Source organism: Vitis riparia, chromosome 18 (assembly GCF_004353265.1).
Source record: "Vitis riparia cultivar Riparia Gloire de Montpellier isolate 1030 chromosome 18, EGFV_Vit.rip_1.0, whole genome shotgun sequence".
NCBI classification, from domain to species: domain Eukaryota; kingdom Viridiplantae; phylum Streptophyta; class Magnoliopsida; order Vitales; family Vitaceae; genus Vitis; species Vitis riparia.
The window spans coordinates 3,478,262-3,504,287 of NC_048448.1; the positions used below are offsets into that span (position 1 = coordinate 3,478,262).

Consider the following 26,026-nt stretch of genomic DNA (forward strand, 5'->3'; position numbering starts at 1 on the left):
ACTAGTGAACCGCTCCAGTTTGGAGAACAGGTTTCCTGAGTGGAGCAGAGACAAGCAAGAAGTAATTAACTTGCCATACTTGCTAGATCCGTCCTAGAGCTCATATGTCAACCGTGGTTGACTGGGTTCACCAGTTACTCTGCCCCTGTGCTGAGGCTTCTGTCTATTTCTTATGAGTTTCCAAATACTTTCCAAAGTAATCACTGACCATAGGCAAATCAAATGCAACTTGCCAATGATTTTTTTTCTTTTTTTTCCCTCCTTGATTTAGTACAAGTAGTAATACTTGTACAAGAAGATTACAGGATGTCACTACAGGGAAAATATTCTGTACGCAGAACACAGGTTGAGGCCACATGAGCTAGGACTCTGAAAATACCAGTTCTCTGCAACCATTTTTCATCCAACAATTGATGTTAGAAAGGGACACAGGCATTCTTTAGACATTAGGTGAGGTAGGTCTTTGAGAGTAACATATTGAGAGGCCGTTTACATTCTGAAACAAATTTCAGATATGAACTGCATGGTGTGCATGACAGATTATTGATATCGTTGTGATGAGCAAACAGTAACAGTATGCAGGCTGCTTCTTGTCTTCTCCATGGTGTGGGTCATTGATGGAAAAAGGCACAGGACCATTGATAGCAGTTACTCATGCACAGGACCATTGATAGCAGTTACTCATGTATAGATATGATTGGGAGGTGGATTTTTCTACTCGTCTTTAGATGATCGTTTGTGAGATGCTTCAGCGCGTGCTTCCTCCAACTTGAACAGGAGCTCCTTCATAAAGGGTGTATTTGTACCATGAGTAATTTGCAGTATATCTGCTGCCTTAGTGAGTGATTTGACAGCATCCTCTGTTTCCCCAAGTAACCTATAAAAATTAAGACCATTAGCACCTATTTAAAAAATTGAAAACAGGGGAAAATGCCACCTCTTAAGAAGAAAAGAGGGAGGGAACAAAATTTGAAGAGTACAGGTGAAGTCTCTACCATTGAACAAGACATCTCTGGACAAACAACCAAGAACTCAAGTATTCAAGATTTCTCAAAGCAATATTCACAACTTTTCATACAACTTATAAAAACCTAAGAAACCTTACAGAACTCAAAATCCTAACCAGCAATGGTCCAAATTCAATCCCCGAAGCCATGAAATATACAAATCACATTTTGCAAAGCAGGAGAATTAAATATCAAATCTTATTTTTACTTTTTCTTTTTCATGAAGTGGTAGGACCAAACATAATATCATTGCTTCACAATAATCACCAATCAACTACTGTGGAATGCAAGTGGCTTCTAAATCATGCTTGATCAGTGGAAAAATTCAGCTAAAATATAATGTCCTTTTCTTTTAAGAAGGATGCAAATACAGAACAAGTATCAATTACAAGATGCTCACTTGATGAATGAGAGGGAATATGAAGAGTTAAGTCTCCATTGTTACTATCAATGCATCAATACTTGACAATTCATGCAATTTTTTCGATGCATTCATTCCTGTCTTCTTCTACCAAGAACAGTGTAATGAATAGGGGGGAAAAAGGTTTTACATATGTTCATCCAATTAAACCTTTCCACCTTAAACAAAGATTAATTTTTTGTTTCCATATGCAGATTCAATACGAGTCAAGTACCTACAATAGAAACTTTGGGATTTGATACCAATTAGTGGTGTAAAAGCATTAAGCACCAATTTTTGTATGAAACCAGCTTCAATTTTTTGTTTATTAGACAAAAACAAATAAAAGAATCAACACAATAGAAAAGAATCAAACAAAAACAAGGATCTTATGTGATTCAACTTATAACAAGGGTACATCCATGGCTTGGGATGATAATTTCTTAATAATGGAGAACACAATTCCAATGATAAAGGAGACAATAAAGAACATAAGATTCTTCTTTAGCACAGTCCACTGCTCAAGTCAATTATCAATAACTTTTAACTCTCAAATTATAGGCCACAACACCAAAAGTCAGCTCTGGGCACAATGAAAATCTCATGAGTGAGAACTATGTGTATACAATCAGCCAACCAAAATCCTAGTTGGGTAAGCAATATTGACTTCTATTCCATGAGAAATTCTGAACAGAAAAATAAACACTATGAAAAAGAATGGTAATACACAAAAGTGCCTTGACCAATTTAACAGGTTAATTGAGCTACTCCTTTCCATTTCAACTGTAGAAAACCAAGACGGCCTAGAGGCTGTGAGCCTATAAAAAAGGAAAAGAGGGCCTAGGAGCTGTGTAATTTTCTGTTATACCTTTAAAGCTACATAATGCGATAAGTTCATGCAATTTCACATCCATGCCTATATGTATAAAAGATTCTGAGCCACTCTGAGGAATTTGTTCACTTGAAAAAGAAAAACAAAGGTAAACATGCAGTGAGAAATGGAGTTAACTAAACAATTTTGAGGGAAACAATAGAAGGAAACCTTCAGAAACAGGAGCCAGAAATAAGAATACAGGAATAGATTCTAACCATTCAAGTTTCCCGCAGGTATAATATTGCAGCCCAAGCAAAGGGTGGAATCCTGGATAAACTCCTGCAGTGAAGAAAATTTATCAAATTCAGAATGCCAGCAGTAACAATATTTGGATTTTCAACCTCCAGATTTAAAACATGGCCTGCATAGTCCAAGAGCATATGAAGCATAACAGTAAAGTAATATGAAGGATTCAGATAAAGAATGCATTGTGATTTAGAAATTGTATTTACATTTCATCAAACTAAATTCCTTCCTGTTTACAATCTTCTCAGCAGACTCTAGGAAAAGATTACCCTACTCATGTTGTGTTGCATCAAGTGAATTGACCAAAACATACCCCTCTAATTGTTGGTGTCCCACTTCTGATAATAAGTAGCTAGGGTCAGATTTCTTCCATTCATGTAACTGACCTTCCCCCTGCAAGTTTCCTTTTACTAATGCAACCAACTTTCCCTTGTTTCTTGAATCTTCTCTCTTTTTTGGGCTTGATTTCCTGTTTTTTGGTTTGGTTGTTATGTTCAAACAGTGGGCTTATCTTACCTAAAACAATGTTCTGCTTCTTCATCAAAAAGATTTGAAGCAGCATATCTTTGAATCAGGACATGTTTTTGTTTTAGGGCTATGGTTGGTACGCAGGATAAGCAGACAGGATATACATATTTCAGATGTTAGAAGGTCTCAATCGATTCTTTAGGCTGATTCTCATCTATATGGGAAAGTTGACCAATATCCCTATAGTGTTGTACATTATGTAGTTTTTTTGTTTTATTCTAATTGTTAGATAGTGTACGGTTATTTAAGTTATTTACTTTTCCATTTTTTTTTTCTTATTGTATTGTGGGTCCCACTAGCATGTATATATATACCCAAGTCCAATGTGTATTATTAATAGTTTTTAATAACAAAAATTAGGGATTCTCCCTTTTCTCTCTTTTCACACTAATGTTGACCCATAAGTTTTTTTATTTAGAAGGTGTTTGGTTTTTTAACTTTTTGCTGAAAGCAATTTGCTTTTAGACTTTAAGTTGTTTGCTTTTCCACTTTTTCATGACTTAATATAAATTTTTAGCTTCATAGAAAAAACTAAAATATTGGTTTTTTTTAAATGGAAAAAGTAACATATTGGTTTTTCTTTACTTTTGAATACTTAATATAAATAAAAAATTATAAAAACAAACAAGCTAATACTTAACATTATTAAGTACTATTTAGTTTTAATTTCTATTTAGAATTAAGTAAAAAAAAAACTAAACACCACCTTAGTTTAGGAATAGTTTCCAATTGCATTACTCTATATACTTATACATTATTATTCAATGAAAAAAATTATTTTCTTCATGGTATCAGAGATAGTTAGCTCTAGAAAATTTTTAGAAAAATTTCACCAGCCTTCACTATCAGAATTTTTTTCTTTCACTGGTCTTGATTGCTGAAACCCTTTGAAAGTCCATAAAAAATTCGGATCACTCGTTTCTCTCTTATTCAGTCGATAAACCTTTGAAAATGGCAGAAGTTTCTGAAATCCCTTCACTCATTCCACATCAAAAAGCTATATCCCTCCCTAGTGATAATCAAAATTACCAAGTTTCCTTCAAGTTAAATGGTTGGAAGACTTGGAACTATCAAGAGCTGTCTCAATGTGCTCAAAACCTTCATCAAGGGGCGAGGGAAGCTTAATCATCTTGTTGATCTGCAGCTAAGTCTGATCATCCCAATTACAAAACTCGGGATGAGGAGGATTTGATGCACATATCATGGTTATGAGGTTCTACGCAGCCAGAAATTTATTTATTTATTTTATATATAAATAAATAAATAACAGCTTATATTTTTCTGCCCATTTCTCAGAAAATCTGGGAGGCTGTGGTGCAAAGATACTCGAAGGTTTGCAGGATGGCTCAACTGTGTGAATTTAAGTGTAAGATTCAAGATAACAAATAGGGGACTGACTTTGTTACCAGTGCTTTAAAATGGCGTGTAGTCAGGATGCTAAGGAGTTGATAAAGGTAGACAATGAAAGGATTTTTTAGTACTTGGTCTGAATGTGGAGTTCGATTAAGTTAAAATGTAAGTGCTGTGTAAGGATTTTCTTCCCTCTTCAACTAAAGTCTTTGCCATTATAAGTGGAGAAGAAAGTTGGAGAGTGGTTATGCTGCAATAAAACCACTCAAGAGGTCTCTTTGTAGGCAACTTTGAAACAGAATGGTAATACTCCTGCTGGCTTCAGGTTTCAAGGAAGAAAAACAAGTGAGAAGGATAACCATTGGTGCTACTTTTACAATTAATCAAGGCACACCAGAGTAACTTTCTGGAAAGTTCATAGGAAGTCTTCATTTTGTGAAAAAAGGAAGTGATAGAAAACGTGGTCTAAAACCTGCTCAAGAGCATCATGTGAATTATGGGGCGAATCCTCTACCAAAAATATCTACTTTTACAATAAACCAAGGCACACCAGAGTAACTTTCTGGAAAGTTCATAGGAAGTCTTCATTTTGTGAAAAAAGTAAGTGATGGAAAATGTGGTCTAAAATTTGCTCAAGAGCATCATGTGAATTCTGGGGGAAATCCTCTACCCAAAAAAAAAGTTCAGGTGAAAAGAACCAAGAAAGAGGATGAATGAGTAAACCGGAGATTGACAAACTCAAGAATCTGTTGGCATAGTTAGAAATCCGATGCCTCTTGTTTAAGTGAAGGCAACTGGTAAGTTTTCTTATGCTCTCAATGTTTCAAAGGACTGTTTTCCTCATTCTTGGGTCATTGACTTAGGAGCCATGGATCATATGACAAAATTTCCTAATATTTTCACTTCGTACAGGCTACAATCCTTGTATAGGAAGAATTGTTGATGGAACCCTTGCTTCTCCCTTTAATCCAATCCTTTCCTTAGAATTTGTGTTTCATGCGCCAGAAATTTCTATAAATTTTTTTATCTATTCATTGGATTCGTAAAGATTTAAATTGTTTAGTCACTTTTCCCAGCTCATTGTGTTTTTTAGGACCTTGCTACTGGGATGATGATTGGACATGCTAAGGAGAAGAGCTTTTTACCATCTTGAAATCAAGGATGGCATTGGTGTCTCTCCTTCTCCCTAACTTTTAGAAAAAATTTCACCTCAACAAAAAGAGATTTGGATGTGGCACTTTAGACTAGGACATCCTTCCTTGCCCTTGATGCAAAAAGCTTTCCCTTTATTGTCTAGAGAAATTCATTTCTCCAATCTTCATTGTGAGGTTTGCGAATATGCTAAACATCATTGTGTTCCCTTTCCAATTCATTTCTCCAACCTTCATTCCTTTTGCTTTGATTCATATCGATGTGTGGGGCCACCTAAGACTCATAATATCTCAGGTTCAAGGTGGTGTGTAACTTTTAATAATGATTGTACAAGGGCCAAATGGATTTATCTAGTGAGAAACAAGTATGATGTTGGTTTAATGGCAAAATCCAAACTGTTTGTTTAAATAATGGAGGGAAGTATTTTTTTTATAGGTAAAAATAGATACGTATAAATTAGTAAAAGAAAAAGGTGCCCAAAGTACACAAGACGCATACAAGGAGCACCTCAAGCAAGGCCTCGAAATATAGAACACAAAAAACACCCTAACACTCAACAAGATCCCACCCACTCTAAAAAATCAACTGAACAAGCAAGAGCCCTATCATTTCAAATAAATGTTACCAAATCATATTAGAGAGAGACAATTTTAACAACCACTTATTTAATCAATAGATTGTCTTCATGGGTGGTTCTTGATTAGAAGTCCTTTTCCTTCATTCTTCCCTCACTTTTTTGGGTTCGGTAGTCGATGGAACAAGCAAGAGCCCTATTATTTCAAATAAATGTTCCCAAATCTTATTGGGGAGAGACAATTTTAACAGCTACTCATTTAATCAATAGATTGTCTTCACGGGTGGTTCTTGATTATAAAAGTCCTGTTAGTCTTCTCTATCAATTCTTCCCTTTGTTGGGTTTGGTAATCTCCCTCTGAATTTCTTTGGTTGTGTTTCTTTTGTTCATATTCATAATCAAAATCAAATGAAACTTGCTCCTAAAACAATTAAGTGGATTTCTTTGCTAATTTTTTTTTTTGATAAGTAAAGAAAATTCATTTATAAAGAGACGCCAAAGGAGCGACTCAGGGAATACAACCTATGCAAAGTATACAAACCTATACACCCACCACCAAAAGAGGCCAAGGACAAATAAGAGACCCAAACCCAAAAGGCCCAAAAACCTTACAATGATCCCAACCAATCTATAAAATTCACCAAAGTTTGAGGGCATTCTATTATAAACAGCTTTGCCTCAGACCAAAGTGAGCTTAAAAAGGAGTATTTCAATCTCTGTATTGATATTTCATCCTCCTTGAAAGCTAATCGATTTCTTGCCTTCCAAACCGTCCAAAAAATATGCAGGGGAGCCGCTCTCCACACTTTCCTGTGTTTCTTGCCAACAGAAGAAGTCTGCCAACTAAGCAGAGTCTCTCTAACTGAACACGGCAGCACCCAAGACACCCCAAACAAAGAAAAAAGCAACTCCCATAAGACCCTTGTTTTTGAGCAGTGGAGAAGCAGATGATCTATGGTCTCCTCCTTTTCAATACACATGAAACATCTATTTGCCAATGACCATCCTCTTCTCTGAACAAGATCTAGGGTTAGCGCCTTACCCCATGCGGCCTCCCACGCAAAAAAACTGATTTTGGGTTGTACCCACACCTTCCAAATACAGCTAGATGGAAAAGAAATAGGGCAGTCCGCTTCTAGAGCAAGGTATAGAGACTTGGCCGAGAAAATGCCGCTCTTTGTTTCAGTCCAAACAGCCTTATCATCTACGTCTCCAAGGACTCTCTTCCCGTGAAGACACCCCAAAAATAATTCCGCCTCCTCCACCTCCCAATCGTTTAGGGATCTTGAAAAACACGGGCTAATCACCACACCAAAAAGGTATAAATGTTATTATCCTTCTTCCAAAAGTTTTTTCTCACATGTGATGTAACTTTTATTAAGAATCAACCCTTCTTTGGCTAAGTTGATCTTTAGAGGGAGTCATGATATGATGATCCAACCAGAATTTTTTATTTTTTTATTTTTTGACTTTAACTTAGCCACATCTGGAAAAGGACCACCCACATTCATAGTTATAAATTATAATCACAAAATCAACCAGAATTCAAGTCTTTTTCTCCTGACCCTGAACCATAAATTAATGTTGGACACCCTTCTAATCTAAAATATTCTACAACTAGTTTATCATCTAAGGGTGAGGAGAGAACCAATCATTGCCTCTCAAGATTTATTCAAGAAGGGAAAAGCTCAGCCAAATAAATTTACATGATCAAATCATTGCACCCAGAGCAAGTATGAAATTCCTCTTGAAAAGGTAATTCCTAGTACCTTTGAGGATCTTGGCTTACCTATTGCACTTAGTAAAGGTACTAATAAATGCACTAAAACATCCTATATCCAAAGTTAGATTAGTGGCAGAAGGATATATACAAATAGATGGAATAGATTATAAGGAGACCTTTGCTCTTGTTGCTAATGTGAATACTATTTGCTTCTTGTTGTCTTTGACTACTAATCTTGGTTGATCCTTGTTGTAATTTGATGTAAAAAATATGTTTCTACATGGTGATTTAAAGGAACAAGTTTACAAGAAGATACCTATCGGGTTTACATGAAGAAATCTCAAAATGTAACAAGGTTAACAAGATTATAAAGGTTTTATATGAATTGAAGCAATCTCCAAGAATGTGGTTTGGAAGGTTCATCAAGTCAATGGTAAGAATGGGTTATTATCAAAGCCAAAGAGATCACACGCTTATTTATGAAACATTCTTCTCCCAGCCCGGTATAAATTCTAATTGTATCTATAGATGATATTATTGTGACCAGAAATGATGTGGTGGAAATTGGAAGTATGAAAAAAGATCTTACCAAAAAGATCTTAAAAATGGAATTTTCATTTCCTTAAAAAAAACATCTTTTTTTTTATCTCCTTAAAGAAACAGGAATGATGAGCTGAAAACCTTCAGATATTCCAATTAAATCAAATCATAGTTTGGGAGAACAGGAGAAGGTCAGTTTAGTGGATTGTGGTGTATATCAAAGATTAGTGGGAAAGTTGATCTACTTATCACATGGTTGACTAAATATAACCTACATAATCAACATTGTAATCAATTTATGCATATGCCAAAGACACATGAATTTTCCTATATTCATTGTTTATTAGTTTCTCAATACTATTCATTTCCTGTATTTATTTATTCAAGCATAAGGAATCAAGAAATTTTTTCTATCAGGGAAGAGAGTTATAATACCTATGTTGTCTTTAAAAGTAGAGAAAGAAAGTTTTATCTGAAAAGACCATTTCATCACATAGAAATAGTAAGTTTATGAAGGATGTTAGTTCAAGAAGTACAAAATCTTCCATACAAAATCTGATTAAATATGTGGTGTAGTTCAAAAAGGAAAATCTATCTGGGCATATCAAAATTGTTTAGGCAACACTAGCAACAAGTCATGAAGTATAAAATCTCTGATCAAAAATAAATAAATAAATAAATAATCTAATGCTTAGCTCCATGCATCTATTATGTTTCCTTTTTGGGTGTGACTGTTTCATCCTATAGTGATTACTTAGAAAACCCTATGAGTATACCAATGATTTTGTTTCTTCTTTTCAACCATCTTTATGAGAAAACCTCATGATTGAATAAAACATATTATCAGTGGGTAACTAATAGGTGAGGATTTTTTAACGTAGTATTTCCTAGAGCTGTTTATATTTGTGATTTATTTAAACACCATTGGGGTTAATGCAATACAAATTCATATAAACATTTGAAATTTCTAACAAACACTTTATGATGTTCCCACAAGCTATGATTTGCGTAGACGACACTTTATTTTTACATTGTTATCTTATCACGAGGTAGTGGCTGCCCATCGACCTCCAATTTACTCGATTCATAATTACTTATCTAAAGGTATTCCATTTAATGTCCCAAAGAATTCCTTAACCCTTCTTATTTTTTTACAACCATTACATTTTTAAGACATCCATTTTTTGGCAAACAAAAATGCACTGTAAAACCATATCTCTAAACAAAGACAAATACAAATACAAAACGGATGCTAACTGATAATAGCAATTAGTGGAAGAATGAACTAACTATTCTCAACCATAGCTTTCCAACAACCATATCATACCATATTTCATATTGTTATCAAGATACAGTATGGCAAAATAATTTCTGACTGAGGATTAAAGTTGCAAGAAGACATACTTTGATACACTGGAATGGTTAATTTGCAATATGTTAATGCTGCTCTCCAATCTTTCATCTCCATCAAAATCTGAAAGAGGTGAATGATTTCCTCCTATCAAACCATACACTTAACCCACTAGATAATGCTACAAGACCACTGCTAAATTTATCCTGAAATATTATGTTATCAAATGAAAATGCAATATTTCCATTTTGTTTCATATAGCATTTGAAAAATCAGGTGTTCATCCTTTGCTTCCAGAGCAACAAAGTAGCTAGTCAATCTAGAATGATCAAAAGTAATGATTAAAGGGTAAATGCTACATTGTTTTCCCTACAGAAGATACCATCATAAGGAACCGACACAACTTAAAGAATGGTGTAATGATTCCATTTGCAGATTACAGGTTTAGTTTAATGCTATTTTGCCCAAAACTGTAAAAAAATTTGGACGGCCAAAATTATGCAATTATAAGCAGTGTCTTAAAAGGTTATCAAGGCTTGCCTCAAGGCCAAGCTATGCATAGTAGCCTTGAGGCTATGGCCTCAGTACAATGTAACTGAGGCTTGAGCCTTGGACTATTGAGGCCTACAGCCTTGAGGCTTAAGCCTCAAATATTCAAAGAGTTTTAATGGGTTTGGGGCCTTTGTGGGCTTTCGCATATTTTATAAACAACTTATACCGTGTCGGGGAAGATAGCAGACTGAGGAAGGGGGGAGAAAGGGGTAAGGTTGTGCTTATCTCAGCGGGAACACGTGGCAAGAGCTGCCAGCTCCCATCGCTGTCTCGTTTGAATTCAAATAAGACGGCAGATGGGCTGGACGGGATTGAAGAAGCGGGAGGAGATTGGGTTGGAGAAGATAAGGCCATCGCCGATGTGGGCTGTCGGGCCTATGAGAGGAAGGCCCAGTCACTGTCTAAGACTGGTCCAAAAGTTGCTATAATGGGCTGCAAGTATAAAGGCCCGCCGGGGTTGGGCCTAAGCCCAGAAGAAAATATCCCAGTTGAGACAGTGGCGTCGTTACGCAAGGAAGAAGACCCATCTACAGACGGAAAGGGGAAAACAATTCCTGGACTCCTTGAGGTTCAGTCGAGTAGTTCAGCAAAGAAGAAGGTGTTGTACGGTTCAAGGAAGCTATGGTCAACCTTCTTTCCCCCAAGCTCTGAGCACCGACAGGGAATCCGGTGTTGCAGCGAGCCCATTTTGCGCGGAAAGAACCAGGCTGACAGTGAAGAGGACCCAAAGGCAGAGGCTTCAGGGGCCGAATTTCAGGCGAAAAAAGGATTTAGTGCAAGTCCTCTCTTTTCTCGTCGATTTCCAAGGTTTCGTAAGAAGAGTTTAGGGGAAGGGGCTTCGTCGTCAAGAAATGAAGCAGATCTGAACAATTGTTCCTCCGACGAAGACATGGAAGGATTTTCGGGCTGAGTGGGGTCCGATCCTCGTGGCTCAGCAATCATGGTTCTGCCTTCTACGCCAAAAACCAGAGATAAAGGGCCTAGCTTTTTGGGGAATTGTGGATTGATGGTTGCGGAAAATCCGGAGGTAATCTCGTCATCACATTTTCAGTCTCCTCAGTCATATATACCTTCTTCTTGTGGTTTCACTTATTCCTTTCTGAGTCCTTCCGTCCCCATTCTGAGTCCTTCTGCCCCCATGCTTCCCAGTTCAGCCTTTCAACCTTAGGTTCATATGGAAAATTGAGTAAATTCTGAATTTTTTTTCAAAAAAGACAACGATGCTTATGAAGGTCAAACTTCTGTTAATATCCCTACTTTAGAAATGGAGGCGATCCAGCCTGCTTTTCCATACCGGATGTTCAAGAGTGTCAACCCTCTTTCGTCTAATCCAAGATCGCCTATTAAGGACTCCAGCATGGTTGCAGTTAACCGGGGAGTTACTGCGGGCTCTCATTCGGGTGAGTTCCAAATAGAAGAACTGTCCCCTAAGAAAATGGCAAAAGTGCGTGAGGTTTTAAAGTCTCTGGATATTAAGGTATATTCCAAGAGAAAGAGCAGATGCTCCACAGGATTGTGAGACCAGTTGGATTTGGTTTGGAGATTAGGGTCAGTGAGTTTTACACATGAAGATAATCAGTTGTAATACTAAGGGTTTGGGTTCAAAGAAAAAAAGAAGGGTGGTTAAAGATTTTTTGAGATCGGAAAAGTCGGATGTAGTGATGATTCAGGAAACAAAAAAGGCGGAATGTGATAGAAGGTTCGTAGGTAGTGTTTGGACAGCCAGAAATAAGGATTGGGCAGCCCTTCCGGCAAGTGAGGCTTCGGGTGGGATTTTGATCATCTGGGACTCCAAAAATTTGTGTAGGAAGGAGGTAGTATTAGGTTCCTTTTCGGTCTCAATCAAGTTCGCACTGGATGGATGCGAATCATTATGGCTATCTACAGTTTATGGCCCAAACAACTCAGCTCTTAGGAAGGATTTTTGGGTGGAGCTTTCAAACATTTTTGGGCTTTCTTCTCCTCGTTGGTGTGTGGGCAGCGATTTTAATGTCATAAGGAAAAGTTCAGAAAAATTGGGATGTTCTAAATTAACCCCAAGCATGAAGGATTTTGATGATTTCATAAGAGATTGCGAATTGATAGATTCACCTTTAAGGAACGCACCATTCACTTGGTCAAACTTGCAAGAGCATCCCGTATGCAAGAGATTAGATCGATTCCTGTACTCAAATGAGTGGGAACAAGTATTTCCTCAAAGTCTTCAAGAAATTCTTCCAGGATGGACATCGGATCATTGGCCGATAGTCTTGGAAACCAATCCGTTCAAGTAGGAACCAACATCGTTCAGGTTTGAGAATATGTGGTTGCAACATCCTAGTTTTAAGGAGAGTTTTGGAAGTTTGTGAAGAGAGTTTCAAGGAAATGGGTGAGAAAGGCACAAGTTCATGAGGAAATTACAGTTCGTTAAAGCCAAATTGAAAAAGTGGAATAAGGCTTCTTTTGGAGAGCTAAGTAAAAGGAAAAAAAATATCTTGTCTGATTTAGCTAACTTTGATACCTTGGAGCAAGAAGAGGGCCTATCCCCTGAACTTTTAGTCCAGAGAGCTTTAAGAAAAAGGGAGCTAGAGGAGTTGATTTTGAGGGAAGAAATACATTTGAGACAAAAAACTAGGGTCAAATGGGTAAAAGAAGGGGATTGTAACTCAAAATTTTTTCATAAAGTGGCCAATGGCAAGCGAAATAGGAAATTTATCAAGGAGTTGGAGAATGAAAGTGGCCTAATGTTGAATAATTCAGAGAGCATCAAAGAGGAGATATTAAGTTTTGAAAAGCTCTACACGAGTCCTTCTAGAGAACCTTGGAGAGTGGAAGGCTTAGATTGGTCCCCTATATCTGGTGAAAGTGCGTCTAGGTTGGAATCCCCTTTTACTGAAGAAGAGATTTCTAAGGCCATTTTTCAGTTGAATAGGGATAAGGCACCAGGGCCGGATGGCTTTACCATTGCAGTGTTTCAAGATTGTTGGGAAGTGATAAAGGAGGATCTAGTGAGAGTGTTTGCAGAGTTTCATAGGAGTGGAATTATCAAACAAAGCACTAACGCTTCCTTTATAGTTCTGTTACCCAAAAAAAGCATGTCAAAAAGAATCTCAGACTATAAACCTATTAGCTTGATCACTAGTCTTTACAAGACAATAGCCAAAGTGTTAGCAGGACGTTTAAGAGGGGTACTTTACGAAACCATCCATTCTACTCAAGGAGCTTTTGTTCAAGGGAGACAAATTTTGGATGCAATTCTCATAGCCAATGAAATAGTGGATGAGAAAAGAAGATCAGGGGAGGAAGGAGTTGTCTTCAAAATTGACTTTGAAAAGGCCTATGACCACGTGAGTTGGGATTTTTTGGATCATGTGTTGGAGATGAAGGGGTTTAATCCTAGATGGAGGAAATGGATGAGAGGTTGTTTGTCATCGGTTTCTTTTGCAGTCCTAGTGATCGGTAATGCGAAAGAGTGGGTTAAGGCATCTAGAGATTTAAGACAAGGCGACCCTTTATCCCCTTTTTTTGTTCACTATAGTGGCAGATGTATTGAGTAGGATGTTTTTTTTTTTTTTTTTTTTTGATAGGTAAAGAAAATTCATTAAGAGCCAAAAGGCTAGAGAAAGGGTATACACGTAGTATACCAAGTACAAATCAGCAAAAAACAAAAGGACAAACAAGCCTGACCCTTACTTGGTGGCTAGCCAGTCAACGAAATCTATCAAAGACAAAGTGTGTTCCTCTATGTATACCCTAACCCAATTCACAAAAGTGTACAAAAAAATGGATTTAATATCTTGATCGTTCCTCTCAATATCGTCGAAAGCCCTTCTATTCCTTTCTTTCCAAATGGTCCACATTAGGCAGAGGGGGGCAGCTCTCCAAGCTTTCTCCCTTTTCTTGCCCACAAAAGAACCATGCCAACCCAGGAGGTTTCTTTTCACAGAGGAGTGCATCACCCATTGCACCCCAAAAAGGGAGAAGATCAGAAGCCATAACATTCTAGCTTTTTCGCAGAACAGAAGAAGGTGATCTGTGGTTTCCTCCTCTTGTTTACACAAAAAACATCTGTTGGGAATGCTCCAACCAAATCTCTTCAGGCGGTCAGTGGTGAGTAGCCTGTTCCAAGCCGCCTCCCACCCAAAGAAGCTAGCCCTAATTGGAACCCAAGGCGTCCAAATAGTTCTAGCCGGGAAGGGGGGCTTGGTGTCCCTTGAAAGTGAACTATAAAAAGACTTGACAGAAAAGGTCACATTCTTGTTCTCTTTCCACCGGAATAAGTCCTCCACACCTCTTCTAATGGTCAAAGGATGAAGCTTACATAATAAGCTTTCTACTTCTCCCACCTCCCAATCATTAAGGTGCCTGTTAAAACAAAGTCCCCAGCTTCCCCCAACTTCGTCTTCCTCCCAAGCCTCAGCTACCCAGCCTTCTTTGTTGACGGAAAGATTAAACAAGATGGGGAAAGCTTCTTCCAAAGCTTGATTTCCGCACCACAAGTCCTTCCAAAATTTCACTCTAGTGCCATCCCCTATGGTGAAGCGGGAATGAGAACGAAAGTTCTCCCAACCATTTCTGATAGCCTTCCAAACCCCCACCCCATAGCGGTCTCTTACTCCTTTGGAGCACCAACCCCCCTCTTGGAGGTCATACTTACTAGAGATAATTTGCTTCCAAAGGGACTCATTCTCATTTGCTAATCTCCACAACCACTTCCCAAGAAGGGCCTTATTAAAAGTGGATAGACTGCGAATGCCCAGGCCTCCTTTCTTTTTAGTAGCACAAATAACCTTCCAACTCACCAAGTGGGGTTTATTCTTTAAGGCACCACCACCCCATAAGAAATCCCTTTGGATCTTTTCAAGTCTTGCGCACACTTTCTTGGGGATCACAAAGAGGGAAAGGAAATAGGTTGGGAGACTAGAGAGAGTGTTTTTTAGCAAGGTAAGGCGGCCACCTTTGGAGAGGTATTGCCTTTTCCAGAGAGAACCTTTTCCTGAATCTTTCTTCCACTGCATCCCACACCCTAGTAGATTTGTAAGGGGCTCCAAGGGGAAGACCTAAGTAGGAGGTAGGTAAACTCCCTATCTTACATCCCAAGACCGACGCAAGAGTCTCCATAGGAATGCCTTCCCCCACTGGGATGGCCTCCGTTTTGCTCAGATTGACTTTTAATCTTGAAATCGCCTCAAACCACATGAAAGTCCAGCTAAGATATTGCAACCGATCTGCCTCGGCGTCACAGAAGATTAAGGTGTCATCGGCAAACAAGAGATGGGACACAAGCAGCCCCTCTCTTCCTCTCCCTCCCACTCTGAAACCAGAAATAAAGCCCCCATTTCTTGCACAAGACAGCAATTGGCTAAGGGCATCCATGGCAAAAAGGAATAGATAGATGGATAGAGGGTCGCCTTGTCTCAATTCCCTAGAGCTACGAAAGAAGCCCGTGGGGCTTTCATTGATGAGGATTGAGAAGGTAGCCGTAGAGCAGCACCAATTCATCCACTTTATCCATCTATGCCCAAATCCCATCTTAGACATCACATCCATGAGAAAGTCCCACTTGACATGGTCAAAATCCTTCTCAATGTCCATCTTGAGAAGGAGGCCCGGGTTGTTGCCTTTCAATCTAGAATCAAGGGCTTCATTAGCGATGAGAACAGCGTCCAAAATCTGTCTCCCATGAACGAAAGCATGATGTGAATCAGAAATCACCTCCCCCATCACTGATTTTAGTCTATTGGCAAGGACTTTGGCAAGCAATTTGTACACACTCCTTACTAGGCTGATTGGTCTGAAATCTCTTAGGTCTTCGGCCCCCTCCTTCTTAGGAATGAGCAAGAGGAACGTGGAATTTAAGCTTCTTTGGAAAGTCCCATGGAGGTAGAACTCTCTAAAGAGGCCCAAAATCTCTGGTTTAACAACATCCCAACAAAACAACCAGAAAGCCATTGTGAAACCATCCGGGCCTAGGGCTTTGTCACCACAGAAGCTGCTTAGGGCTGCAAAAATTTCTTCCTCTGAAAACATAACTTCTAGGCTGCTGGCCAAACCTTCTCCCAGCTCCTTGAAGTTAAGGTCATTAATACTAGGCCTCCAATCCCCTGAATCTGAGAGTAAGGCCTGGTAGGCCCTACATACACCTTCTTTTATATCTTCCAAGGAAGAGAGATTCACACCATTCACTTTTATCTTAGACATGAAGTTCCTTCTTGCCTTAGCATTGGCCATTTTGTGGAAATATTTGGTGTTTTTATCGCCTTCTTTTAACCAGATTTCTCTTGACTTTTGTCTCCAAGAAGTTTCTTCCAGCAGAGCCCATTTCTTATAATCCTCAAGAGCCATGTTTTTGGCCTCCACGTCTCTAAGAGACAGAGGGTTCTCATTCTCCTTGGCCTCCCATTGCTGCAGGCGAGAGAAGGCCTCTGCTCTATTAAAAGAAACGTTGCCTACCACCTCTTTGTTCCAGATTTTAAGGTCCTTCTTAAGAGCTTTGAGCTTCTCAGCGATGCAATGGCTACTATAGCCTTCGACTGAATAGCCATTCCACCAGCTTCTTACTAGGTCTTTGAAACCATCTAATTTCAGCCACATATTTTCGAAACGGAAGGGGCTTTTGCCTAACGAGAATCCACCAGCTTCTAGAACTATGGGGCTGTGATCAGAAACCAAGCGAGGGAGAGCAGATTGAGTGATGGCAGAGAAGTGGTCCTCCCAAGGATCTGAGATCAGAAAACGATCCAATCTAGAGGCAGCTTGAGAGTTCAAACCCCCTATCCAAGTGAAAGGACCTCCAGCCAGTGGGAAATCCCTCAGCCCCAGCTCCTCAATCACCTCAGTAAATCTCCTCATTTCCGTTGTGAGTCTAGGGGCATTTCTTCTTTCCTCTGGAAATCTTACAACATTAAAGTCCCCCCCTATGCACCAGGGGTCTTCCCAGCGGCCACGGATGGCTCCAAGCTCCTCCCAAAAATCTTCCTTTTCACTACCTATCACTGGCCCATAAACTCCAGAGAAAATCCAAGAGAAACCATCAGCGCAGTTTCTAAAGTGAACGGAGATGGAGTACCCCCCTCTTTTTTTTTTTGATTGGAAACGACAAAGGCATATATTGATAAAAAGGAAAGTACAAGAGAAGGATGAGGAATCCTCCCACCAAAGAAAAACAATTCTACAATGAAACAAAAGCGAGAAAATACAAGGTAGATACAGGCAACTGCTATGAATTAGGCCACCCCAATGGAGTTCCCCCCTCTTTCTATCTCTAACTTCTCCAAGACTCTGTTATCCCATAAGAGAAGGAGACCTCCTGCCGCACCCCTAGCGTCCATTGAAGCCCAATTGAGAAATCTTCCTACTCCCACACTTTTAACCAATTACGGAGAAACTTCTTTCACCTTCGTCTCCAAGAGGCAAACCAAATCTGGTTTTTGATTCCTCACCACTCCCTTAATCAGATTTCTTTTTGCACAATCATTAATCCCTCGGACGTTCCAACAGAGAATTTTAATTCTCATTAATCAACTGGAATCAAATCCCAGGAGCTATGACCGGATCTTTTGGTTATTCCGGATGTCTCCCCATAACTAACAGAGCATTCCAATCTTTTTAACTCTCTTTCAAAGCGGGTGGTGCAAGATTTTTTCTTCTTCCTTCTCTTGCAGAGGGAATTATTTCCAGTCCTCATCTTCAGTTTCTTAAGCAAGGCCAGAATTTCTACTTCATGCCCTTCAACAGGCATTCCCAATACACTACTAAAATGAAAAAGCTTGGAGAGCTCCTCATCTGACCATCCTTCTTCGCATGGATGAGCAACCGACAAGTCTCTCTGCTTTGCCACGTCAATTTCCGGATCAGAGCTCGGTGCTTCCGTTAGAACCACTGTCGACCCATCTCTGAGCATCATGGACAGAAGGCTCGGCGTCGCTTCCTCATCCCTTGTCGTCGATTTCCACTAACTAGAGCATCGACCCTTACCCCTCTCAAGCCCCGAATCCTAGAATGGTGTAGAAGAAGAGGTTGGCTCCCCTCTCGAGGAGATCGGGGGTAAAGAAAGGGTACCTTGTGGATCTCAAGGTTGGATAGGAGAGGAAGGCTCCTTCACAGGCGGTGACTCATCCAAAAGGGGTGACGCTTGCCTTTGGGGTGCTTTGCGAGCTTCGACGGGGAGGGAGGGCTCAATCGCTGACGTCGACGCATCCAAAAGGGGCGACGCATGCCTCTGGGGAGTTTTGCAAGCTTCGACGGGGAGGGAAGGCTCAGCCGCTGACGTCGGCGTGTCCAAACGGGGCCACGCTTCCATCTGGGGAGAAACTGCGAAGGTAAGAGTCGGAGCGAGGGCTTCTCTCCACCGGCTCGACGAACACTTAGGGCTTCCTCGCCCAAAGTCGTTAAGATGGGCTGGACCGAGAGGCTTAGGGGAAGACCCCAAAGAGGCTGAGACCTGGGCCTTCCCTAGCCCAGGCCCAAAGGAAGCGCCACAAGCCAAGCCCGAATGGACCAGGGCGTCCATACATTGGCCCGTCTCCAAATCAAGGGCAGGGGACAGGGGATGCTGGCCCGTCTCAACCTCGTGGGCGTGGGGAGGGGGAGCAGCTGCATCTGTCTTGTCCGAGGTAGGGGCACCACTCCCCATGACCGGCGAGGGCAGCTTTTCAGTCTGCGGGAGGACAGAGGAAGAGGGTCGGGAGTCCACGCTCTCCTTAGCACGTGAAGGGGTCACCTCGTCTTCCCCAATCTTCCAAACACCAGACCCATGGGAGGGGATCACAGGGGAGAAGCAGGGCTCATCTTCCCACCAGAGTTGCAAAGCAAAACATGAGGGTCCAGCAACAACCTGCAGCGAACTTGGGTATTGCCAGCCTCTGGTTTCGACGAGGACTCTGGCCCACTTGAGGTTCCGACGATCAGCAGTGTTTTCGTCCACAGCCACGAACCTCCCACAAGAGTCTCCAAACTTCTTGAAGAGACTTCTGCCCCAGAGATGCAGAGGAAGACCTAAGATTCTGACCCACACGAGGCGCACTTCCCCTCTAACTCCCTCAAGGCATCCCACGGATGGCTTCCATTTTTCTAAGCGAAAGCTTCTACCTCTGAAGCATCTCAACCCTGAGTTAAACACCCTCTCTGCTTCGTCCTCAAATTCAAACTCCAGAAGCAAGAGATTTGCTCTCATATTTGACACCCAAAGATTCCCTTCCAAGAACCATGAGTTCTTCGCCCACGACCCGAAAGCAACAAGGTCCGGAAGACGATCAGAGTCACCTTCCCAAGAGCCCACAAGGCATCTGCCCAACAATTCCTTGTTCCTATCCAGAGTTTCTTTCTCCATTTCTAGCCAGATGGCATCTCGAGGCGCGGGGCAATCCCTAAGAGGAGATGTGTCTCTGACTACACTACTGCTAGGCGAAGCCTGAGAAGGTAAGTAGTTTTTCAACAGGACTCCTTTCCATTGAAAGGGAGAGACTCCCAAACTTCTCAGTTTGCTAGCGAGAATTTTCCATCCTCCAACAAACCCTCTCCCTTCAGGAAAAGCCAATGAAAATCTTTTGTTCCCCGCATCTCTTACAATGCAAAACAAGAATCTCTCTGCTCTATTATTTCGGATCTCCAGACTGTATTCTCTATCTCCTTCCGACCATAGCTTCCTGAAGGGGATTCTTTCCTTTAGCCCACAACATGACTCAACCCCTTCTAGCAGCAGAGATAAACTTTTCCCTCCAAATTTGACCCATGAAGAAAACTTAGGGCCTCTTTCACAGATCTTACCGCTCACTTTTCCTTTGTGTTCTTCTATGCTAATCTCAAAAGTCTTCAACTCAACACCAAACCAACACCTACCAACAGGGGATGCTACCGTCATTGTTCATCTAAGGATTCTTCTCTCAAATCTCTTCATCCCCAGAATCATCCATGAACTCCAAGTTCTCTAATGAGTGCACATCACACTCTTCCTATCAAAAAGGAAAGAAAGCTGGAAAGAAAGAACAAGAGCAATATTGAAACATGACCTAAAAGCTTGGAACAAAGAGGTGTTTAGGAATGCCGCGAGTAGGATGTTATTAAAAGCTGAGGAGAGAAACGTCTTAGAGGGTTTCAGGGTGGGTAGGAACAGAACAAGGGTATCCCATTTACAATTTGCAGATGATACCATTTTCTTTTCTAGTACTCGAGAAGAGGATATGATGACCCTTAAGAATGTTTTGCTAGTGTTTGGGCATATTTCTGGGTTGAAAGTTAATCTTGACAAAAGCAATATCTATGACATTAATCTTGAACAGAATCATCTTTCTAGGTTGGTCGAGATGCTTGACTACAAGGCTTCTGGGTGGCCTATACTTTACCTAGGTCTTCCTCTGGGAGGGAATCCTAAGGCGTGTGGTTTTTGAGATCCTGTGATTGAGAGGATATCAAGGATATTAGATGGGTAGCAAAAGGCTATCTTTTGGAGGCAGGATAACCCTCATTCAATCTTGTCTCACCCATATGCCATGTTACTTTCTCTCCTTGTTTAAGATTTTCACCTCAGTGGCAACAAAAATTGAGAGATTGCAAAGAGATTTTTTATGGTCAGGCGTAGGGAAAGGCAAAAGAGATCATTTGGTTAGTTGGGATGTAGTGTGTAAGCTGAAGTCGAAAAGGGGATTGGGATTTGGAAAGATTTCTGTAAGGAATGTCGCTCTCTTAGGGAAGTGGTTGTGGAGATATCCTAGGGAGGGTTCAGCTCTGTGACATCAGGTTATTTGAAGCATTTATGGATCATACTCCAATGGCTGGGATGTCAACAATATAGTCAGATGGTCACATCGTTGTCCTTGGAAGGCCATTGCACAAGTCTTCCAAGAGTTTTCCAAGTTTACTCGGTTTGTGGTAGGTGACGGGGATAGAATTCAGTTATGGGAAGACTTGTGGTGAGGGGACCAACCTTTGGGGATCCAATATCCAAGACTACTTAGTGTAGTCACAGATAAAAATACTCCTATTTCTTCAATCCTTGGATCTACCCGTCCATTCTCTTAGAATTTCAACTTTCGTCGAAATCTTTCCGATTCTGAGATAGAAGATTTAGAAGACCTTATGCGGTCTCTTGATCGTCTACACATATCACTTTCGGTTCCAGATATGAGATCCTGGTCTTTATCTCCTTCAGGATTTTTCATAGTCAAATATTTCTTTCTTGCCTTATCTCAATATTTTGATTCGCCTCCAGTTTTCCCTACTAAGTTCGTCTGGAATTCTCAAGTCTCCTTCAAAGTCAAGTCCTTTGTCTGATTGGTGGCTCACAAAAAGGTTAATACTAATGACTTGTTACAATTGAGAAGACCCCACAAAGCACTTAGTCCCGACATTTGTAAGTTGTGCATGAAGCATGGAGAAACAGTAGATCACCTTTTTCTCCAGTGCTCTTTGACGATAGGGTTGTGGCACAGATTATTTCAATTAGCAAAGACGGATTGGGTCCCCCCAAGGAGCATCTCTGTCATGTTTTCTACTAATTTTAATGGTTTTGGATCTTTTAAGAGAGTGATTGTTTTATGGCAAGACGCGTGCATCGCTTTAATGTGGGTGGTGTGGCAGAAAAGAAATGCAAGGATTTTTGAGGATAAAATAAGGAATTCAGAGTATCTTTGGGATTCTATTCGTTTTCTAGCTTCTCTTTGAGCTTTTTATTCTAAGGTTTTTAAAGGGATACCTCTTAACGTATTACAACTTGATTGGTTAGCAGTGTGTAATCCCAATGAGTTAGTCTAACTAGAGTGTTTGCTTGTTTTTTCTTTGTATTTTCTTATATTTGATTACTTGTAGTCTTGTTTTTCTTTGGTGGGAGGATTCTTCATCCTTCTCTTGTACTTCCTTTTTATCAATATATTCCTTTGTCGTTTCCTATATAAAAAAAAGTATTCATTGGGTATTAATGGGTTTTATGCTTTTAGACTTTTGGTATAGATTTTACAAGCTTTGTCTTTGTATCCAGGCCTTAGGTTAAACCTATTACAAAGTAAGGGTTTAGTTGACTTCCAATAACCATTTGGACAGAGAGGAAAAAGGAATATCGAGACAAAGAATTGAAGGAGTTGTTGGCTACTGCAGTGGCTAAGCTCATATATAATCATTATCTTATTATTGATAGATAAATGAAAAAACAATCATTACAACCGATGGATGAAGGAGAAGAATCGGTGGGCAATAACAACTTTGGGACAATAATAGAACAATTGAATGTGATTATAATACCTTGGAGGATCCCTATAGTAATAATAATGGTAGTGTTGAAGATTATTTGATAAAATCATGAGAAAGAGTTAAATTTTAAAAGAAATAAGGAACTAAACTTAAAATATTAATAATGACAAACAATTTATTTTGTTATTAATTTTATTAATCAATTTTCACATGATTTTATTAGCATTTTCTGGGTTTTTTTTTTTTTGAATTTCATTTTCTTTTTTGTTATTATTATTTACTTCAGGCTTATGCCTCTTTCCACTTCGAGGCTTACACCTTGCTTCATTTAGGAAAAAATCCACAAGACTACTTTCAATCTTTTAAAACATTGATTATATATATATAACCTGTTTTTTTTTTTTTTTTCAATCAGAAACAAACAATTCATTACCATGAAACAAACCCACGCGAGATCTATTTTTCCCCTAAAAAGCATTCAAAAATATATTACTCAAAGATGATGAGTTACCTTCAAAATAGCTTCACGGGTTCGCATCAAATTGATCGAAAAAGGATGAAACAATTTTGTTTGAAGCTTCTCAATCGTCTTATAGATTGAAGTAGCTTCTACATAATCTAAATTCTGTCAAAGATCAATATCATTTTCTAGCAGGAAAATATACATTTTTTGTCGAATGAATGGAGTTGATCAATGAGAAATTATTTACTTTAATCATTGCAATGGAAGGAAAAAAGCTTCCAAGAAAGAAATTAATGTAATCATATTGTCAGTAATCAGTAATCATAATATGGTATTGCGACTAATCATTGATAGTTCTCAGCATTAAAGAAGGATACGGGAAGATGAAGACATAGTAGCCTTATCTGACAGTGGTTTTAGTTCGCTTGCAAGCCTTTTTATCTCCTCTTTGTTCCTAACAAGACCACATTGTTGACATATAAAGCCTTTGTCATCTGCATAGTGAAACCAAAGAAAAAGAAGAAGATTAAAATAGGCAGTAGAGACATCAGAATTGATGCAGGTAATATCACATACCAGAATCACGAAGCAAAAAACCATCACATCTATCATCCTTGCATCTGTACCCTTCCAGAATTGCACTTTCTTGGATATCATCATACTGGCCCTTTAAAATACAATCAAAAAACTTAAACAGCAGCAGAAATTCTGAGTGAACTTTCAATTTTTAAAAGAGGAAAAACACTACAGGATCAATAATGTAACATTGTCAAGAAATTTAACATAGTGAGTACCATTCTTATACAGCGAGGACACGTGCAAGTGAAAAGGTATTGTTCTTTAAGAGCCTTTTGTCGGGTTATAGTGCTTCCAGCAGTTTCTATGTAGCTTATTAATACCTTAAAAATATAACAACAAAAAAAAAACCATTTAGAATTGTAATGAAAAAGCCTAGTAAAATGGTATAACACCTTCCAATTTTCTAAAGCGCTTTTACTTCAAGGAGACTGGAGATGTTCAGACAACACTATGGTAATTTATGAGATCTTGAGTTATTTACAGGGGAAAAAATTTTAAAAAAAGAAAACATATCCTCTGACACCTGCAAAGCTAGACATGTAGAAAGCAATTAATGATAGATGTATATTTCCTTGCACTAGTTAAAAAAAGCATTTATCATTCTTGAATTACTTTTTCTGAGGCAGCTCATCAGTAACCTTCAATTTTACTGGTTGGGTCACCCAATGAAACTTTCTGTATTGAGAGAGGCTTGATCAAGGAGGGAGCATATACCCTTCCTTGATATTATTATGGGTATGAAATCTCAACCAGCATTGCTTGATGAAGTCAAAATCAATTAAAACAGCAGTGCAGATTCTGAATAAAAATAACTTGATCCATGAATCTTTATGCCATGTGTAATGGATAGCCTCAAGCAGTGCAGAGAAGAGATTATTCAAACAGATGCAGTTAAAAGATGGTAAATGGGCAATGAGAATCACAAATAATCACAATGCAGATAACATGATAAAATGATCCAGGTCAGAACTAAGCTGTAGTGGAAGCATATTACAAAGGTGAAATATAGGTCAATTTGCTAGAGAGCAACCAATCTTGCTCCTTCGCACAAAGAACAAGAAAAACAGAAGTCTTCACCGTCCTAAAGCTCTAAATGTGAATGGCTTAAGGGATGCTAATTTGGAGGACATAGAACTTTGTTATTCAGTTCAATTACAGGTATGACTCAGGTAATAGAAAGCAACTTGAGGTTACCAATACTTCAAATTGGAAAGAGAAAAAACCATGGCAATTGAGGGAGAATCTTCCAGGTTGGAGACCTCCAATGTTTAATGCATTTCATAGGGTGGAAAAGATCGAACAGGAAATCTAGAAGTAATACCAGATTGGCCACAAATTCTCCCAGTGAAAAGAAAAGAGAATATAATGGAGCAAGCTCTCACAAAAAGAAGAGGTGGCATACAGACTTGTCGTAAGAACCTTCAAGTCACCCATTATAGTAAAGTTCTCTGGCCTTAGTTTTCTCATCAAGCATGTATAACTTTAAATCCACCGCATAGAATTACAGCACTATTAGCAACTGCCACAAACATTGCAAATAATTTCAAAACAACTCAGGATTCCTTAATTACTAAGGCTTCATTTGGATCTTTAAAAGTACTAGAAAGAAAAAGGGAAAAAAAAAATCTTCAATTCTTTAGTCCAATTGGCCATGAAAAATGTAAAGGAAAGTGAATCTTTCCTTTCCTTTTTCTTTTCCCTCCATCTTTGTCTCACACTTTCTATGATCCAAAGGGAACCTAAATAGTTCGATGACAATGCTGTTTTTCCCCTCCTCACATGCTTCCTTGTCCTTCCCACTCTATTGTAGATTACTCTCAAAATTAATTGAGAGTTTAATATAATACCAAAATATACAAGCCAAAATAGAATTTCAGGCTCAAGTTAGGCCAAGTTTTCCCTTATCAATGAATGTTGTCAGGAGAAAAAGGTCTTGATGTGATTGTTAAATAGATGAGCTTAGACTTGTTACCCTTAGGGTCATGGATGAATCTTGTTATATTTGTTGATATAATTAAGAAAGACCAACAACAGAAAAGAAAAACATATATTACCTCAGTACCTTTGGGAATATGTTGCACAGCACGGACCACTGCTAACCTTTCCTCAAATACCAAAACAGAGTTGGGCAAGCAGCTATGACACTGGAATCATTTAGCAGAGCCAACAGCAGAAGGATGAAAAATTGACACAAGTTAATCCACTAAAGCACTTACCTGTGGTTAATAATTGAAATGACAGGATATAGTCCAGTACCAAGTGGTCTTAGTTCACCATCACAAATGGTATGAGCATTGCATGCAAGCTGCAGGCAATTGAGAAGGATCATATTTCAGACAAAAATTCATCAGACATCAATCTCCCTTTGCAAAAGTATCAGATTTCAGGGGAAAAAATAAATAAATCATCAGGCATCAATCTTTCAAAACTGTGAGGACCATGCCCACATTTTGTTCAATACTACCAAATTATAGTTTTTTTTTTTTTTTTTTGATAGATAAACCCACATAACATATATTAGATAA

General features: G+C 39.2%; 1 protein-coding gene across 3 annotated transcripts in view; it reads right to left on the bottom strand.

The window, feature by feature from the left end:
* Positions 1 to 188: 188 nt before the first annotated feature.
* The window catches only part of LOC117907374 (histone-lysine N-methyltransferase ASHR1), a 30,892-nt gene continuing 5,054 nt past the window's right edge, over positions 189 to 26,026 (bottom strand). For 2 of the 3 annotated variants that reach the window (XM_034820893.1, XM_034820894.1), the window contains exons 6-14: positions 25,718 to 25,806; positions 25,556 to 25,637; positions 23,717 to 23,821; positions 23,499 to 23,589; positions 23,300 to 23,416; positions 22,971 to 23,077; positions 9,799 to 9,868; positions 2,497 to 2,560; positions 189 to 877 (exon numbers count right to left, since the gene is read on the bottom strand). In XM_034820893.1, the coding sequence (XP_034676784.1) occupies positions 715 to 877; positions 2,497 to 2,560; positions 9,799 to 9,868; positions 22,971 to 23,077; positions 23,300 to 23,416; positions 23,499 to 23,589; positions 23,717 to 23,821; positions 25,556 to 25,637; positions 25,718 to 25,806 (888 nt within the window). In that variant the 3' untranslated portion in view covers positions 189 to 714. The remainder of the gene's footprint in view (positions 878 to 2,496; positions 2,561 to 9,798; positions 9,869 to 22,970; positions 23,078 to 23,299; positions 23,417 to 23,498; positions 23,590 to 23,716; positions 23,822 to 25,555; positions 25,638 to 25,717; positions 25,807 to 26,026) is intronic. The other variant, XM_034820895.1, reaches the window with a different exon arrangement.